This window comes from Lobosporangium transversale (genome assembly GCF_002105155.1).
Source record: "Lobosporangium transversale strain NRRL 3116 chromosome Unknown BCR41scaffold_34, whole genome shotgun sequence".
NCBI classification, from domain to species: domain Eukaryota; kingdom Fungi; phylum Mortierellomycota; class Mortierellomycetes; order Mortierellales; family Mortierellaceae; genus Lobosporangium; species Lobosporangium transversale.
This window is the reverse complement of record NW_019029012.1, coordinates 36,844-54,628: the sequence shown is the minus strand read 5'-3', so window position 1 is coordinate 54,628 and position 17,785 is coordinate 36,844. Positions and strand designations below refer to the sequence as shown.

General features: G+C 41.0%; 7 protein-coding genes across 7 annotated transcripts; 5 read left to right on the top strand and 2 right to left on the bottom strand.

The window, feature by feature from the left end:
- The first annotated feature begins 222 nt into the window (after positions 1-222).
- Positions 223-1,551, top strand: BCR41DRAFT_137132 (hypothetical protein). The gene is made up of 2 exons (XM_022019516.1): positions 223-225; positions 309-1,551. Exon 2 carries the CDS (start codon positions 431-433, stop codon positions 1,301-1,303), a length of 873 nt encoding a protein of 290 aa, XP_021878780.1. The 5' UTR covers positions 223-225; positions 309-430; the 3' UTR covers positions 1,304-1,551.
- On the top strand, positions 1,552-2,576 carry BCR41DRAFT_137129 (hypothetical protein). Its single transcript, XM_022019515.1, has one exon. The coding sequence runs from the start codon at positions 1,800-1,802 to the stop codon at positions 2,502-2,504; it is 705 nt and encodes a 234-aa protein (XP_021878779.1). The 5' UTR covers positions 1,552-1,799; the 3' UTR covers positions 2,505-2,576.
- Positions 2,577-3,986: 1,410 nt separating this feature from the next.
- On the top strand, positions 3,987-5,149 carry BCR41DRAFT_388298 (hypothetical protein). Its single transcript, XM_022027985.1, has 2 exons — positions 3,987-4,913; positions 5,016-5,149. The coding sequence occupies exons 1-2, from the start codon at positions 4,006-4,008 to the stop codon at positions 5,080-5,082; spliced, it is 975 nt and encodes a 324-aa protein (XP_021878778.1). The 5' UTR covers positions 3,987-4,005; the 3' UTR covers positions 5,083-5,149.
- A 1,374-nt stretch (positions 5,150-6,523) lies between these two features.
- BCR41DRAFT_372824 (Alpha/Beta hydrolase protein) lies at positions 6,524-7,970 on the top strand (the record flags this gene model as incomplete). The annotated part of the gene is made up of 4 exons (XM_022026723.1): positions 6,524-6,746; positions 6,998-7,111; positions 7,243-7,347; positions 7,465-7,970. 4 exons carry the CDS (start codon positions 6,524-6,526, stop codon positions 7,968-7,970), a joined length of 948 nt encoding a protein of 315 aa, XP_021878777.1.
- Positions 7,971-8,219: 249 nt separating this feature from the next.
- BCR41DRAFT_339341 (WD40-repeat-containing domain protein) lies at positions 8,220-10,398 on the bottom strand. Its single transcript, XM_022022157.1, has 5 exons — positions 10,328-10,398; positions 9,954-10,106; positions 9,582-9,798; positions 8,497-9,468; positions 8,220-8,393 (listed from the first exon to the last, which is right to left on the bottom strand). The coding sequence occupies exons 1-5, from the start codon at positions 10,338-10,340 to the stop codon at positions 8,246-8,248; spliced, it is 1,503 nt and encodes a 500-aa protein (XP_021878776.1). The 5' UTR covers positions 10,341-10,398; the 3' UTR covers positions 8,220-8,245.
- Positions 10,399-10,543: 145 nt separating this feature from the next.
- On the bottom strand, positions 10,544-12,213 carry BCR41DRAFT_339339 (hypothetical protein; the record flags this gene model as incomplete). The annotated part of the gene is made up of 5 exons (XM_022022156.1): positions 12,159-12,213; positions 11,976-12,054; positions 11,213-11,864; positions 10,824-11,109; positions 10,544-10,668 (listed from the first exon to the last, which is right to left on the bottom strand). Exons 1-5 carry the CDS (start codon positions 12,181-12,183, stop codon positions 10,544-10,546), a joined length of 1,167 nt encoding a protein of 388 aa, XP_021878775.1. The 5' UTR covers positions 12,184-12,213.
- A 197-nt stretch (positions 12,214-12,410) lies between these two features.
- Positions 12,411-13,422, top strand: BCR41DRAFT_358495 (translation factor sui1). The gene is made up of 3 exons (XM_022025056.1): positions 12,411-12,526; positions 12,638-12,694; positions 13,115-13,422. Exons 1-3 carry the CDS (start codon positions 12,496-12,498, stop codon positions 13,360-13,362), a joined length of 336 nt encoding a protein of 111 aa, XP_021878774.1. The 5' UTR covers positions 12,411-12,495; the 3' UTR covers positions 13,363-13,422.
- Positions 13,423-17,785: the final 4,363 nt, after the last annotated feature.

Genomic DNA, 17,785 nt, shown 5'->3' with positions numbered 1-17,785 from the left:
GCCTATTTAACCATCATTCTCCCTGGATCTCAACCATACTCAGTCTCACCCATCTTAATATTCAATGGTCACCATAAGGGACCTAACACAAAATAACATAGCTACAAATAACTCCACAAGGAGCCAAGTACAAAAAAAAAAAAAAAAAAGGACTACAAATAGGTCTGAGGATGCCTCCAGGAGAGATGTGTCTCGGCTACGCTATTTAACCGAGGGCGACTTTGGGTATCACCTCAAAAAACAATTTAATTTAGTGATCGTGCTTGGAATATTGAATCTGACCACTTGTGTTTCGTATCTTTGTCTAGTACCAAAATGACGATTCGAAGATGACGAACCCGAGACCTCTCGAAAAGGACTCAGATTCGACAATTGGATTAAATACCAAGCGGTAAATGGCCCTATTAATTTGCCGCCGACTTTGATCAGTATGCTCAATAGTGATAATTACAAGCCTAAATCACGCGACAGATTCAAACAGACTCTTGATGGCAAGAAGGCTGGTGATCAAAACATATTGCCATCAATTGGACAGAGGCCCAAAGAGTTTGAACATGGCTTTCCAGGAGATTCATTTTTTGTTATGGAGCAGATGATTGGAGTGCGGAAAGAATTTTCAGCAGAGAGCAAGGATTCAATCAAGAAGATATTAGCAGGACCTATGGGAGTTGGAAAGTCCTATCTTGCCATTTTCCTTGCTGCCAAAGCCTATACGGAAGGATGGCCGGTACTCTACGTAGCAGATGCCGGCGAACTAGTTCAGTCAAAGCTCAGTGTGACGGGTACAGAAATATGCGAGCGATTTTTTGCCTTAAGTAAGGAGAGATTGACCTTTGCTGACTTCAAGGAGATTCTGAAGGCACTTTCAAGAGATACAATCGTTGAAGACACGGCGACGTCTACAACTTCTAGGATCCTTTCATCACTGGTCTGCCAGGTGGACAAGAAGGCCCTTGCTATCATCGATGAGCACGGCAAGCTTTTTGAAAATAATAAACCAGCGCCAAGCCTCTTCGAACCTTTGATTGACATCCATCTGTGGAAACCCGCGAGCAATGGAGCTCGAGCGATCTTTACCGGGACGGCGTTTGCTGGCTACGAAACTATAATACTCACCCGCGACGTCGATTCAATCCTAGAGTTTGTAAGTCCGCTCTCCAATACGGTTTTTGACAAACTTTTAGCATCAAGTCCCCTGCTATCAGAGGAAGATGTTAGGGAGGAGCCACAAACAACATTCCAAGGGAACTCAACATGCTGGTCAGGTTTCTTAACGAATCTGGATCCAAAGACGTACACCTGACTACTGTACAAAAAATTAAATATTCGAGGAAGAACGACGTGCATCCTTTGCAGAAGTTGCCCAGAAATACTATCAAAAACTTGACGATACGTCGAAGCAAATTCATCTCGAGGTCATTTCACGCATCTTTCAACCTAAAGCAAATGGAAACCTGCTCTATAAGCAAGTCCCAAGTGCATATCAGCTCAAGGACTTAGGCTTATTATATCGTGTCAAAGAAGGTGGCATGGTCGTATACCGATTCTTATGTCCGTCAGCCGAGCTTGCCCTTGTTGATTTCTACAGATTACAACCTCTTCCTCGAGATATAGCCAGTGCTCCTATTCGATTCGAACAAATCGAATTCGAATGGGCTCGAATGCATTCCAATCGAAAACGAATCGTGGTAAGTTCGAATCGATTCGAATAAGCCCTAACCTGGATCGATTCGAATGACGCGAATGGTTCGAATGGCTCGATAAGCATTCGAATAGGAGCACTGGATATAGCCATTGCCATGAAAAATGGAACATCGACCGGTGACCAGTTTGAAAGAGTGATCGAACATGGGTTTTTAAAGCAGAAGAAAGTCATATTTGAAACAACAGATCTCAGTGGAAGACCCAAGGCTCCTTTGGATATCCCATCGGAATTTTACGATATGACCACAGCGAAACCATCGAAAGTGGATGAAAATGTGTTACGGAAGTGCTACCGAGGATACCCTAGATTTGATTTCATTTACAATCGCACGTTTATTCAAGTATCATTTCAAAGTTTCGCTAAGCATGAAGAAACTAAAAGCAAACGGATTTCAAAGGCCTTTGAGAGAGACGATTATGATGAATCAGCAGTGGAGTCCAAGGGACACAAAGGAAAGCGGAGAGCAAGTAGCAAAGACTCGGATATTACGGATAACTCAGCTACGAACAATGAAGACGAAGTCAAAGTCGAAGTCAAAGTCAAAGTCAAAGACGATAGGAACCAGATTGAGGTTTATTTGGATGCAGTCTTTGGAGGAAAGTATACAGCACAGATTAATCCTAAGACAAAGCTTTTTGAGGCTTGGAAGGATGGCAAGATATTGAATGACTTTAGGGAGAGTCGCTGCGTAAGGCCAAGAATCTCAAGAAATGTAGCAAGTTCGAGGAATATCCCTGGCCTTTTACATGTAGACATTGACGAGCTTAAAGCCGAATTATTTGGAAACTTGATTGCATAGGATCGCAAAAGAAGATGAGAATCCTTCACTGCCAGGCAGTTTTTGAATATGGTCAATAATTTATATTCATACAGTAATACAATAAAAGTATAGAAATTTTTTGATGTTATTCTTACCTGAATGGATTACACCTGTCCCTCAAACTCCTCTTACGCACGGACCAGACTGGGGCGACGTCATGGTCAAATCGCAGGTCCTGAGAGGTGAAAATATTTGTCACAAATACTAAAAAGTAAAAGTGTCACTCTCTCATGTCTTGTGGCCTCGCCTGTCTTCTCTTCCTCCATATCCACTTGCTGTGGCGCTGCTTCACCCGGCCCCTGTTCGTCCTCATTCTGTACTACTTTGAACTTCCTGTTGTTCGTTGCAGAAACCTCGGCAATCATATGTTCAAAATATGCCTTTTCTTACATTATGTATCGACTATGTCGAGTGGATGAAAGCGACTTTGCTCCTTTATTATTTTTCAATTCTCGACGACGAAGCTGCTCACGCATTTCATTGGAAGAATAGGCGTTTTCGCAAAACAATGCTGTAATGTCTGGGTTTTGATGCATTTCCATGCGTAGGGAATTAGTGAAGGGCTTCTCCTTGTCATAGCTACGAACGAGATATGTTTCATAAGTAAGCATTTCCAAAAAGGCTCGCTTAAAGACACTTATAACTCCAGCATCAAGCGATTGAGTTACTGGGGTCGAGTTGTTTTGGTAGGTATCTTATCTTGATATGCTTCCATGAAATCCCCTCCTTAGCATCACGCATATCTATATTACTGTGGGCGCCGCGCCGGCCGAATCAAGGAGAAGAAGTGCTGTGACACTGTCACACCAATTAGAGATTGTCCTTTACCCTATTTCAATTCAGTAGAAGGTGATCAATAAAGGGATGAACGTTTCCCATTCACTTTCCTATCCAAATGATTCCAATTGATCACCCATACTCCACACTGGTGACGAGTCTAGAACTTTGCTTGGAAAAAATGCCCTTCCCTGTGGTGTGTAGAAAAATATGAGGGTTGCTTGGACTTTGAAAAAAAAAAAAAAAAAAAAAAAAAGAGCCATTCTCTGTGGCGAGAATGACAGCCTTTCCTGCGGTGTGTTCGACTTGGAGATTTTTACAAGTTTAAAAAAGAGACCCTTCAGCCAAAATGTCAAGTTTGTCCCAGCCTGAGAGAGAAGTGTCTGCAAGAGCAAGACACATTTGCCTTTCAGCATGTGCATGTACACATAAACTTCGTCCTCAGGCTGGTGACGAGCCTAGGAAAGCTGTACATGCTGCTTACAAAGCCACTTTACAAGATGAATGACAATATCTTATGTCATAGTCTCAAGGTTATCATTTCATTAACTACATTCATTTCATTAACAAAAAAAAAAAAAAAAAAACATTTACATTCTTCAACTCTTTGTTTGCTTTCTTTATTATTTTTAATATTCTCCTTCTTTCCACATTTTGTTATCTCACACACCGCAACAGAATTACAAAAAAAAAAAAAAAAAAAATGCCACAACCTCAGATATTAAAGTCTCCCGCGGTACTCTACCCTTTCCATGGGATCCAATATCTTTCGCAACACATCCCACAATTAGGTCCCCAATTCATCCGTTCACTCGCTGTCTCGTTCATCACCACCCTTGCGATCCTAATCCCACTCTCTGCACTCACCTATAAATTACAACGCCGACTCGTTTGGTCCGTCTTGCGTTTCATTTTCTCTACTTTTTCTTTTCTGGTCCCGTCTTCGCTTAAATCTTTATCCTTTTTGGGCCATAACCTAACCACATGGTCAACCCTTTTCCTCACCATGGGTGAGACCTCTCTCGTCGTCGCCCTGGTCATGGGTGAGGTCGTTAAAAGAGAGAAAACCAAGAGTCTTTTCAACGCCGTGCTGGTCCAGAACAATGTCTCGGTCGGTCCCCTAACTACGGTTACTCATCACCACCCTATTGCTGATACGACCCATACAAAGGATAAGGACGGTGAGAGCAGTGATAGTGATGATGATAATGCCAAGGACAATGATATCAAGTATAGACAAGATAGCGCTAGCAAGGATACAATCAACGTGGCCAGCACCAACTTGTCCCCACAGGTAACTCAACGTCGTAAACGGGATGTGATTAAATCAGCCTCGGTCGATTTGGGTCAGCGGATCCTGCTTTGGTTCGTGACGTTGCCTCTGAATTTCATCCCGGTGGTTGGACCTTTGACGTTCTGTTACATCAATGCGAAGGCACGTATTCCAGATATCCATCGACGTTACTTTGATCTGAAGGAGATGACAGTGGATGAGAGAGAGGCCTGGATCAAGGCACATCAAAGTGATTACAGAGCATTTGCGTTCGTCAGTCAAGCATTGGAGTTGATCCCATTATTGGGCATCTTTTTCAGCTTTACCAACACGATTGGGTAAGAATTACTACCGATGATGAAGAAGAAGAAAAAAAAAAGCTTAATTTAATTAATTTAAAAAAAAAATACTGACGTCAAATTTCTTACATCATTAAATAGTGCCGCACTTTGGGCCGTAGAGCTGGAGCGAGATCAAGAGACACTTCGAAAAAGCAAAAGAGAGTAGATGATGCTGGGTATTCCAAGCATAAACTCGCCAAAATTTGCAGATTAAGTACAGTAATAAAAGTTGTTTTTTTTTTTTTTTTTTTTTTACTTTTCGCATGATTAGCTTATTTGTATTATGTAAATGTATATGTGATTGTTCCCCCACGTCATGTTTTATCTGATTACTGGTTATGAGAAATAGAAAGAAGAGTTATGGGTCCGAGAACCCTACAAAAATTGCCGCATGAGAGGCAAGCTCCCATGAAGACGGGGTATGGATGAAAGTTTTCAAACAGCAATAAATTGACCTCAGCTGGAGCTTCACTGGTAAATTCATGCACCTGCACAAGGATGGGGAAAAAAAAAATGTTGTCGTCGCGTCCTTGAATTTATAGCTGTTTGGGACTGTTTCTGTCAACTCAGGAAAGGGGTTTTAGGATATGGGGGGATGTATTTTACTATTAAAGGGAGGCGGTTGAAATTAGGACATCTTTTGGTCAAAATGTGATAGTCACATATTTCAGTTGAGCTAACAGCAATTTTCACAAGCAACAGAATGGTCCGTGCCACAGTGTATGGACATTTAAAGGAGTAACATGGGTATAGCAAGAAGGCAGGACCGTGTCAAAAAGTAAAGGATGATCGATGACATCCGAGATCTTATTATTGCGATGGCGATAACGCGGCAAATCCTCATATCACTACCAAGACCGAGCCGAAGAGGGTTGTACGGTATATAAATATTTGAAAGGAAGGAAGGAGAAATACTTGAGCTACTTGTATACAAACAAAGCAACCTTATCTAGTTTGTTTTGTTTTATTTCTATTACCTACTTTCTTTCTTTTCTTTCTTTCTACTCTTTTTTATACTCAAAAACACTCCACTCTTCCTTCTTTTTTTTCCCCCTCATCCTTCCCCTCTCTCTTTATTCTCTTGCCTTAACTCCATGATGATGCAGATTCAGAATCAAAACGCTTTCAAATATTGGCAAGTCAACAGAGAAAGGATTTTTTTTTTTTTTTTTTTTTTTTTTTTTAATTTTTATTCCTATCAGTGATTGGCGATCCTTGTCTCCATTTAATCTAATGGGTGTTGTCTTTTCTTCATTAGGTCTCCAATTGCTTACACCCGTTTCATCCTCTATATCAGTATGCTAACATAACCCAAAAGAACTTTGCCCTTGCAGAAACTCTCAAGTTAATCCATCGACACTAAAAACATATCTTTTCTCTTTTTCTCCTTCTCTCCCTCTCTCCCTCTTCCCTGCATCTATTTAATCATTTCAAATCTACTCCCGGTTGATGTCCCTCCATCAGCTGCCAATGTTCTCAGAACGACTGTTCGTCATTTATTTGGTCGGACCCCAAAGGGTCAAACGCTCTTCCAGGGATACGTTATCCAGATCTTGAAATTGGTCATGGAAGTAAGAGTCCTCAATACGACTCAAGCAAGGAAAACAATGGGTCTAATCAACACATTCTTTGTTCATCTCGCCAACGGAACATTCAGACAATCTTCTAAAGATCAATGGGCCCTCAAGGTCAGAGGTCAGGGATGGGAAGGCTTCTGGATCCCCTTCAGGAACCATGCTTCAAAACAACAACTCAAGTCGGATCTTCAAAGAAAAATCACTGAAGCTGATATCGGCAAGGATTGTGATATTGTCATGTTTGCAATCCATGGTAAGGGCTCCTACTACATTTATCGTGTGGGACGAGTATTCTTTTCTCTTTTTTTTTTTTTTTTTTTTTTTTTTTTTTTTTTCTACTTTAAAAAAGAAGAAGAAAAAAAAAAAAGCACAAAAGCACGGTCCTATTGCTCAATTTATTTTTATTTATTTATTTTAAAAAAAAAAAAAAAAAAAAAAAAGAAATAACAAATCATATGTTTCATTGTTGTTAATAATAATTTGTTTTTCCTTTGTTATTATTAGGTGGAGGAATGGTGATGGGTGACGCGCTCATGTTCCTGGGCAACTATCGTTCATGGATGAAGGAGCTACAGCTTAAGCACAACATCAAGATTGGACTCCTCTCAATCGAATACTGTAACGTCCTTTCTCTCTCTCTCTCTCTTTCTCTATTCTTTTTCTTTTTATTTTTAATTTTATTTTCTATTAACACAAAACATGTTTTAACAAAAAAATCGATTCTTCTTTTCCCAATACTTTCTTCTTAGCCTTGTCACCTGAGGCCCCTTATCCTACTGCTCTTAATGAGTGTGTGGCAGCATATAGAGATCTTGTTGAGCGTCGAGGAGTGGATCCCAGGAAGATCGTCATGTGTAAGCAAAACAAGCGCTCAATAACCCAAAAAAAAAAAAAAAAAAAAAAATCAACTAGCATTATTCCCGTTAAACTAACATGTATTTATATTTATATCTATATTTATATTCATACAGGCGGAGATTCCGCTGGAGGAAACCTGTGCCTGACAACGGCACTCAGGATTCGCGACGACTATCCCAATGTGGGCTTACCTGCTGGCCAGGTCCTCTTCTCACCCTGGGTCATGTGTCCTAAACCTCTTCGTGATTCTCCTCATGATTACATCTGTAATCATGGAGGTCGAATCTTCTCAGAGGCCTATACTCAGAACCTGGCCAAGGTCCAAACCAGTCCTTATGCCTCCCCTATCCGTACCCCAACCTTGGCTGGTATGCCCCGTATGCAGATCTTCATCGGTGGTGTCGAAACCCTTAGACCTTCGATCGAGGCCTTCGTAGAGAAGGCTACAGCCGAGGGTATTGATCTAGAAGTTCATATGAAGCCCGGTAAAGCTCATGATTATGCTATTATCCCCGATATCGCAGGAGAGAAGACCGTTGCTGAAGCGACCCAACAGATCGCAACCTTTATTGCCCGTATCCGAAACGATTATGTTAAAAGCTCAAAGACTCACGACTAAAAAAAGTATTGCATGAATAAACATCTGCAATCCATCTACAGTTTTTGATGAGTAGAAATAAAAAATAATAATAATAATAAAAGTCACCGTTTATTGCCACTTAAATAACACATGCGTGTGTGTGTAAACAGAATGTAAAAAGGAAATTTACGTGTTAATTAAATGACCCCCTTTTTTTTTTTTTTTTATTCCTTCATCGTTTTGTAGGCTTTTTTTTAAGAAAAAAAAAAAAAAAAAAAAAAAAAGTTTCCCCGAGTTTGACATGACAGATATTATTATTCCTTGATACCAAAGACACGAAGGCTACGATCCAAACCACCTGTAACAAGATAATCGCCCAATGGTCCAAACTTCAAACTAGTAATCTCAGCCGTGTTATCAGTGAGATTAGCCAACTCTTGCCATGTTTTGACCTTGAAAATACTGTTAAATGAAAAAAATAAATAAAGAATATAAAAAAATAATGAGTAAGTATCCCAACTTTTTTTTTTTTTTTTTTTTTTTTTTTTAACGATAACACCCTTACCGAACATCAGTGCCTCCAACTCCGAGATATGTTCCAGATTGATCCCAAGCCAAAGCATTGATGATACCTTCGTCCGCAACCTTTATCTTTTGTACAATCTCCAATGTTCTCAAATTCCAAATACTGACTTCATTATTCTCTCCAGCCGCAGCCAATAGGTATCCATTTTCACTAAAGGTCATCGTCTTGACCGCACCAACATGACCCTCAAAAGAGGCAACAGACTCTTTAGTGCGAACATCCCAAATCTTGATAGCAGAATCCGTTGTACCAGTACCAAACAAAAGACCATCTGGATGGAACGATGCTGAGGAATATCCCTTCGTCACATCATCCGACCGGACAGATAAAAGAGTCGAACCCGTCTCAAGATCATGGAAACCCCATGACGAGTCCATAGAAGCTGTCGCAACATAATCCTTCGTAGGATGTACACACAATCCAGTCACCTCTGCAGTGTGTCCCGAAAGTGTGTGTGCTGCAGTATAGCCATTGCCCTTCTCTGCCGGGGTCCAGATCTTGACCGTTTGATCTGCAGACGCAGTCAAAGCCATATCCTGAAGTGCCTCCTCAGAACGTCCTGTCCATGTGACGTGGGTGATTTTCTTTGAGTGCCCCTTCAATGTTGCAACGACCTTCTCCTCTGCCTGGCTAAAGACCAATGCGTTCTTGTCGTTGCCTCCAGTCAAAATTAGTCCATTCTTTGCATCCAGATCCAAACTTGTAATACCTGGTGACCGAGCAGCATGCAGTCCTGGGAACACCTTGCGTTGTGTATAGGTCTGAACAGCCTCTGCTGTCACATTGGGCTTACGCTTACGGGTCTTTGACAGAACTGCAGTCGTCGCCTCGAGCTTCTCACGAACCTCAGCAGACAATCCCGAAGCATCCTCCATAGCAACATCTGCTGTCTCCCCAGTTGTAGTCGTCGATGCCTGTGTACCCAAATGTGCTTGAACGTTAGCAAGGGCCCTAATAATAATAATAATAAAGAATAAAGAATAGAATTAGAGTCGAGGTAGTAGAATCACACACTCTTTGGCTGTTGAAGAATACATATTAAAAAAAGAAAAGAAAAGACATACTCGCGAGCAGCATCGCGTTCCTTCATAAGACGGGCAATGACTCTGCATGCTGCATCATGTTGATAAAGAGCGTGACTGAGTTCTTGACGAACTTGTTGGTATTGTTGCTTCAATGTGAATGTCTCAAGCATAATAGAATCCCATTCCTTCTGGAGTACGGAGAGGATAGAGGGAATAGAGGACATTGTAGGAGGACGAGGTCTAACCGTGCCCGGAGCTGGTTTTTTTTTTTTTTTTTTTTTTTTTTTTTTTATAAATAAATAAATAAAAAAATAAAAAAAACAATGAGTGATAATCCATGTCAATCTCCTTTTCTTTTACTTGAGGTCCTATAACAACAATAACAATAATTAATTCACCCAATAAACTTACTGGTCTTGATGTCCAAAAGGTCTTCCACAGAGAGCTCCTCGCCCGAAACAGGATCCTTTCCATTGTCCTCAATGTACTTTACAATCAAACGGCGTTCATACACTTGTCCATTCTTTTTGGATACTACAGGCTGCTCAGGCGCCTCACCGGAAACTAGTTAAAACAAATGAATTTAAAAAAAAAAAAAAAAAAAAAAAAATGGGCAGAAATAACGATCGTGATCAGTTGTTAATTAAATGTGATCACAAAAGATCGCGTCATTGTTCTCTTTTCCATCCTTGATCCTTGAGCGTCAAAATATAAAAAAAGAAAAAAAGCAAGTTGCTGCAACAAATCCTGTAACGTCTACAAGGCTCCGTGAATCTTTGACTTACTTGCACAAAACATGTTGGTGTGGAGTAGAGCTGCTGAGATGTGAGAAGAATGAGAGAAGGTTGAAAGAGAGATGATACTTTCTAAAAAAAAATTCAAAGTGACGTAGATCAACTTCTAAATTTTTTTGGTGGCGCGCTTTGTTCAAGTCTACTAATCTAACTTTTTTTTTTTTTTTTTTTTTTTATTTGTAATAAAATGAAAAATACTAAAAAAAACTAAACGTTGGCACCCATAAGCTGTGCTCTCAATTGAATAATATTCGCACGTTGCTCCTCTGGCAGCGATGCAATATCCGCAGGTGTCAAAGCCAGCACTTGAGCGACCAAGGCCTTCTGTTGCTCTAAAAAAAAAAAAAAAAAAAAAAAAAAAAACATATAGCAATCGGGTGTCAAGCAGACATTAGCATAAAGCAAAAGATGTATTTGCCTACAGTTAGCGAAGCATAAAAAAATAAAAAAAAGACAGAGACAACTAAAGACTTTTAGCACAACATACCAAGAGAAGGTGCCATGGGGACACTTGGCTGAGATGGAGGTTGAGGTTGAGGTTGAGGTTGGTGTTGATGTTGAGGTTGAAGTTGAGGCTGAGGTGGAAGTTGAGGTTGAGTTTGGGGCGAAGGTTGAGGGGGCTGTGGTCCTGGAGGCATGCCAGCAAATGGTGGTGGTGCAAACTGCGGTGGAGGCGCCATCCCCATACGCGGTGGAGGGATTGGAAGGTGTTGCTGTGGTGTAGGCGCATTCGGGACAGGAGGTTTAGGCCCTTGTGCTGCCGGAAACATACGCTATGTTAATGAAGAAAAGTTTAAAGAGAATGAAAAAGGATCAGTGCCTGTGCTTGTATATATATATATATATATATATTAATCAAAGGTTATGCTTTCCTACTTGTAGCGAACTGGGCTCTACCAAGTTCATCATGAGAAGCGCTTGAAACAGCGCATAGGATAATTGTGGGTTGGCATTGAGTACAGCCTTGGCCCTTTCTGGCTCTGTAGCTCCCAGAACCTTCATGGATGAAATCAAGTCAAAAACATTCTTTGGTGTCATAGTCGCTAATACTGCAGAGATTGCGTCTGCTGAGTTTGGTACAGGTGGCACCATGGGAGGTGGAATAGGACCTCCGGCCATAGGCGGTTGTGGAATAGGTGGACGGTTAAGTGGGGGTGTAGCATTTGCATTCATAGCGATCCGTGGATCTAATCTGGGTCCTGCACCCTGTGGAGGGATCAAAGATGGAGGTTGCTGTTGTTGTTGCTGCTGTTGCTGTTGCTGTTGCTGTTGAAGATGTGGCGGCATGGGTAGTGGAGGAGCTATATGTCCTCCAGCTCCGGGTCCAATATTCCTGATGAATGAACCCTCCTCAAGATCACGTCCACCATTACGCGCTGGATCTGTCTCTGCATAGTCTACTTTCAGTGATCGATTACCAATCTCTCTCCCATTAAGGTTCCTGACTGCAGATGCTGCTGTCCTTTCATCCTGAAATTCACAAAATCCATAACCTCTAGGCTTCCCTGTCTCGCGTTCAAACACTAGTCTAATGTAGGAAAAGAAAAGAAAGCGTTACTATCAGATCGGCTTTAAAATGATTCTCATTTTTATGAAGATCCGTCTTTTTTTTTTTCCGGCGCAGAAGCTGGTGTCGTACCTAAAGTTGACTACAGGGCCAACTTCACTAAAGATTTCAATTAACTGCTCCTCAGTCTGCTCGTATGGAATGTTTCCAACTTGGTTGTTTAAAAAAAGCAAGAGAAAGTAATGTCAGTAAGAGTAGAAAGGATAGAAGAAGAAAGTAATAGACCATCTATTTTCAAATGGCTCCAGGTGTTACCGAAGACGACCTTTGACCCGTTCATTTGAAATGTGAAGCTAAAATTGGAGGATGTAGCAGGAATGAAGTAACATCCTAATGACTTTTTGACTGGAAATAAAATAAAACAGATCGACTCCACTATCACGTGCACTATCACGAGACCACCCTGTTCCTGAGAAAATAAATAAAATAAATAAAAAATTCTTCTTTGTTCTTTTACTTTTTTTAACATTTTTACCCTTTTGCCATTTTCCACTCTTTAACACAATTCCACATCCTTTCTTCTGTATAACAACCCTTTACGCCCTTTACTCTTTTCTCTTCATCAAAAAAAAAAATAGAAGTAAAAAAATCCATGTCTGATATTCAAAACTTTAATTCTTATGGTAAAAGATTTTTCATCTTTTTTTAAACAAAAACACGATCTTAATCTAGATCTTGTAGATCTTGGAAAACTAAATATCTTTTTATTTTTTTGTATTTCTTGTAATGAATAGATCCATTTGCCGATGTTGGCAATTCTATCGACAGCGCCTCTCAACAGGAATATATCCGTATGTGACCCATTCAATCTAATTCATTTCAATTTTTTTTTTTAATCCCAAGTTTTGCTTCCTCTCATTTCCCCTATTTTACCCCTTAATCCTCGTAAGAGGGGGAGGGGGCGAGATATTTCACATGGGCAAGCAGAAAAACAAAAAAAAAAAAAAAAAAAAAAAAAAAAATGTGATGATAACTTTTTATTCCCGAAGCAGGGCTTTGACAGGCCGTTTTGGTTCTGTTTCCTGCGTTGACGTTCGTATATTTTTATATACACCTTATGTCATAGTTACACTGATTATTTTTTTTTGACAAGAATGCTTCTGATTGCCCCATATTCAACTCTTCTTTACCTCTTTTTACTCCATTTATTATCTCATGGCTCAATTGATTAATCTTTTTTTAATACCTCTTTTTGTTTTCTGTTTTAACAGATATTCGTATCCAGCAGCGTAACGGACGCAAGACTTTGACAACAATCCAAGGACTTCCTGCTAGCTTTGACAAGAAACGTATGCTCAAGATTTTCAAGAAGGACTTTGCCTGTAATGGAACTCTTGTTGAGGATGAAGAACTGGGATCTGTCATCCAGCTTCAGGGTGATCAGCGTACCAAGGTCATGAGTCTTCTTGTTGAAGAGGGTGGTGTCGATAAGAAACAGATCAAGATTCACGGCTTTTAAAAAAAAAAAAGAAAAGAAAAAAGAAAAAAAAACTTCCTTTCAAGCAAGACTGTGATTTTTGTCATTTACTATCTCTTGTAGTTTTGTTTTTATTCCACTTTTGCTTGCTTGTAGATTATCAACTTGTATCATTAAATAATATTCTTTCACATACAAATTGAGATACTGAAGTAGATCCATGTAATTTGAAACGAGCATACCTTCAAACGCGCTACTCAGTGTATTACAGCTGCTATTCCTTTCGAGGATGAATTCTGCTTTTTCTTTGGAATTAATCATGTCCATATTAGATTCTACAGATCATCTGAATCTTTTTCGTGAGCTCTTCTCATACCCCTTGCTCTACCAATGTCTGTCTTTCACTCCACCTCTACCAGTTTAAAACCTCTCATGCCTTTATTCTATTTTTTTTTTTATAAAAAAAAAAAAAAAAAAAAAAAAAGTCGCGTATATCAGCTTGGTGAAAAAGTCATAGAGAACAAGGAAAACAATTGCAATAGCCATGAGTTATACTGCATCCACCAAAGGCATACAACCAGGCTGTCAAATAAAGAAAAACGCGTAAAATAAAAAATAAAACATACAATACAATATGATACTGAAATGGGCCCCATATCTTACACGACTGATTTACATCAGTTTGGAGCCTTCCTAAAACTGCTCCCACAACTTTCGGTTACAACCGTTCTTGTTAGTGCCCAAATAACTCGTTTATCAGCTGTCTTTTCTAAAAAGGATCTCTTGCTCCAACCTTACCTGTTCCACCTGTCTTTCCTCCCCCAATGCTAACTAATCTGCTCTGCTCGCCTATTTATTTTGCCTTGCTCCAATGTCAACACATTCCTTTTTTTTTTTTTTTCTTTTATATATAAATATATAAAGTATGGTAGACGGGGCTATTTATTAGGATAAATGAAAAGAGATTCATTGCGTACATAGAAACCATGAAGACATATCAATATCTCATTTCATGATTGTACAGCATCACGACAAACCACGCGACAAAGCGTGGCTCGTGCTCAAATAAAGTTAAATCATGGACCCAGCATTCATCGTTAGCTTGACCTTTTACCTTTATTTTTCTTTATTCAAGGCTGCTTTATGTCGCACGTTCTATACATTGGACTGCAGAGCCTATCAATATTTGCATAAATGTGCCCTTTCAGTACCACACATAAAGAATTTTTTTTTTTTTTTTTTTTTTTGCATATTTAACTGGACTAAATAGCTGTTGTACAGCAATGCTAACGTTCAAAGGCCCACGTCTTGGTCATCACTCACTCCCTGACTCTGGAGACAAACGTTTTACAAGAGTAAAGTAACACTCCTTAAAAAAGCTCCATTCCTAAAAGCCCTCATCTCTCTCTCGCTCCATATGCACTGTTCGTGTTCTGACTTTATTTCTTCTTACTGGTAGAGGCGAAGCGAATGGTAGTCATTAGTAGAGTGAGAAGGTAGTTTAGAAGAGCCCACGTAAAATCCCATGCGACACTGTAGGATCTAATCCAGACATGGCTAGTGATGTGCAGAGACGCTTAAGAAAGAGTTGTCCTTGAAAGGAAAGGCAGTCATTATGCTGTGTACCCAGGATGTGCTAGACCTAAGGTCTGATCAGCAAAAAAAAAAAAAAAAAAAAAACGGATAGAGAAATCACTTTTAGCAGGAAATGGAGGACGGCTGAAAGAGCGTACGATTGTCCGTCGATAGTATATACCAATGAGTTGCTGCTTTCATACCCGACTCTATCCTTCTCTTCCTGCTTTCCGCTTTTGACCTCAATCGCGACACATGTTCGCTTGTATCTACATTTTTTGATCAGTATGGGGCAAAATAGACGTTGCCTCTGCAACTCTGGACAATAAAGTATTCGATATGCTTCTTTTATTTGTCTAACATTGATTTCACTCATTCTATCCACATTCCTCTCCCTTCCTCTCCTTTCCCGCTTACCGACACGCCAAACTCCCCACCAGTGCCTTCCTCCTCTTCTTCTACTTCTTTTTCATCTGCTGGTAACAGCACAGGGAGCGCTGTCGGCTTTGTCCAATACTGTCTTCAAACTACCTAAATCCGTTGATATGCTTGCACACCAGTTGCCGAAGAAAGTCCTGATAATCTGCCCACTAGCCTCAAGACCGCCCAACTTTTCTCTCCACCAATACTTCTAGGACACCATTAAGTACAGCTACCGCACTAGACAGGGGGAGTGGAACGCAATACCACGCCAATAGTCGGCATCAAACGCAATGGCCAGGCCCAAAGCATGAAGATTACGGCCAGGATGGATAGTCCAGAAAATGGAAATCAATTTGGAATCCATTGAATACTAACGTAGACTTCTGAACACAGGAGAAATATTGCTGCTTGGTAGCTAGATATAGTCGTTTCCAGACAGGTGCTTTGAGTTTCCAGAGGGCAAGCTAGCTCACACAAGGCTTCTGCTACGAAGCTAATATTAAAGTGCAAACAGCGCTGAGCGCGGCACCCTGACAAAGGTTCTCATGTATTTGGGCCTGACAATCAAATCCAATGCGGACTATTGAAGCGGTATTATAGCCTATTCCTCTGGCTGGAATAGTGATCGTGCTGTCGATATCTCAGAAATGATGAGAGAAAGCAGAGCCGAACAATGTTGAGGCTAATGAGCAAGTTGTCAGGCCCTTCTTTGGCATGTGTTGTGTGTTCGTATCAATGAACTAGTAATCTTAAAGTCGGTATAGACGCGTAGTCGATGACGCTCCCTGTGGTGCCTCCACCAGATGTGAAGGTAGGGGTTGACAAAAAAAAAAAAAAAAGAAGAAGAAGAAGAGAGAGAGGAAAACAGCCCGGATGCAAAGTTGGGCGAGTCGGGGAGTGAGGAAGGAGAAGAAGGACGAGAAGAGTATGTAGATTATAGGTTGAATCAATGTTGGTGGTAAGGTCCATCTTGAAAGATGACATCGAGGATATAAAAAAGCGAAAGAGGTTTAAAGGTAGAAACCCACTGCTGCCTGAGGCGAGGAAGGTGACGAGAAGTAAAATAGAGAAGAGGCGGAGAAGCCATGTTGCTATGGTGTTAGGACAAAAGGGAAACGGATGATAGATGTGAATCTGGGTGTAAAAAGAGAAAGGAAAAAAAAAAAACAAGCGAGCACTTTATACACTTGTGATGTGGCAAAGTTGATCAAATGAGGATTATCCCTATCCTTTTCTGCTGCGCACGCATTTCTTGGTTCATTACCCCATGTCAGGACCAATATGTGGATATGATTGCGATCATCTTGGCAATCCGCTGTGTGCGTGCAACGTTTTAGTACCAGTCGTTTGGCAATCAGCATGGCTCGTGCTCAAATAACGTTAGCTATTTGACAGGCCTTTACAAGCTTGTTTATATTGGTGGCGAGCGATTTTTATTGTTTATTTGTTTTTGTTTATTCTTCATTGTTCATTGTTCATTGTTCATTTTATATTACTTTCTATGGATATAATTCCCCCAGTAAGATTGACGTGCATGTCTACACCTGGCTACACATGATGCCAGATGCGAATGCGTCAGCAGCGCATAGCTCTCAGGCTCTGTTGGATCCTGAGGCCCGTGAGAGCATGGCTGCTTTAGTTATTTAGCTTCGTCGGGAGCGACGAATCGTCAATGAGACACGTTCATCTCTTTAATTATCACACAGGCTACGTTTAATGGGGCTGAGTAGCTAAGTGCATAACCATGTGACGATAACGCCACGGCCTCCGACTGTTATTTGGAAGCGTACCGAGGGGCGCTTCCATTTTTATTCATGAGGTCAAAACATTATGTCGCGGTTATGGTGGAGCCCCAATAAAAGGACCCCACCTGGCGACGATAAACATCTTGACCTCCTTGGCCCTTTTGCATCGATTCCCATAAAACGCTTCAACAACACCCCGCCGGGCCATGGTTTCGAGGCTCTCTTGGTGTCCTTACTGCTGAAGATGGAGCCACGATATTTCAGCTTTGCGCAGTAAGGCAAACGAAGTCCTTGATTGCCGATGTGATGCGCTCGCCCCAGCCACCAAATGGAAGAAGAAATGTATCGGGGCTGGGCACATGCTTGGCGAGGCTCATTACGCTGCTGAAGGACGGATTACGGCTGCCGGGCGAGTCCCCTTGTTGGGACCTCGCCATAGCCATTACGTAATAGCTTGATCTTTTGAATAAAAATGGGAGTGCCTCAGAGGTGCACTCCCAAGCCTCAGGAAGTTATAGAGAGGTGGAGGCTTGCCTCATGGGCTCCAGGACGATGAGAAATGGAGCTCTGATACCCGATACCGGAAGGCAAGACCCCATGGACATGGCGTTCCTGTAAAGGAGGAACTGGAGGTGAGGTAGGCATTCCCAGGATGTTGGCGCAGTACCGCTCATATTCTGGAACCAAGGACACCGTAACTGTATTATCTTGGTGGCGGCACT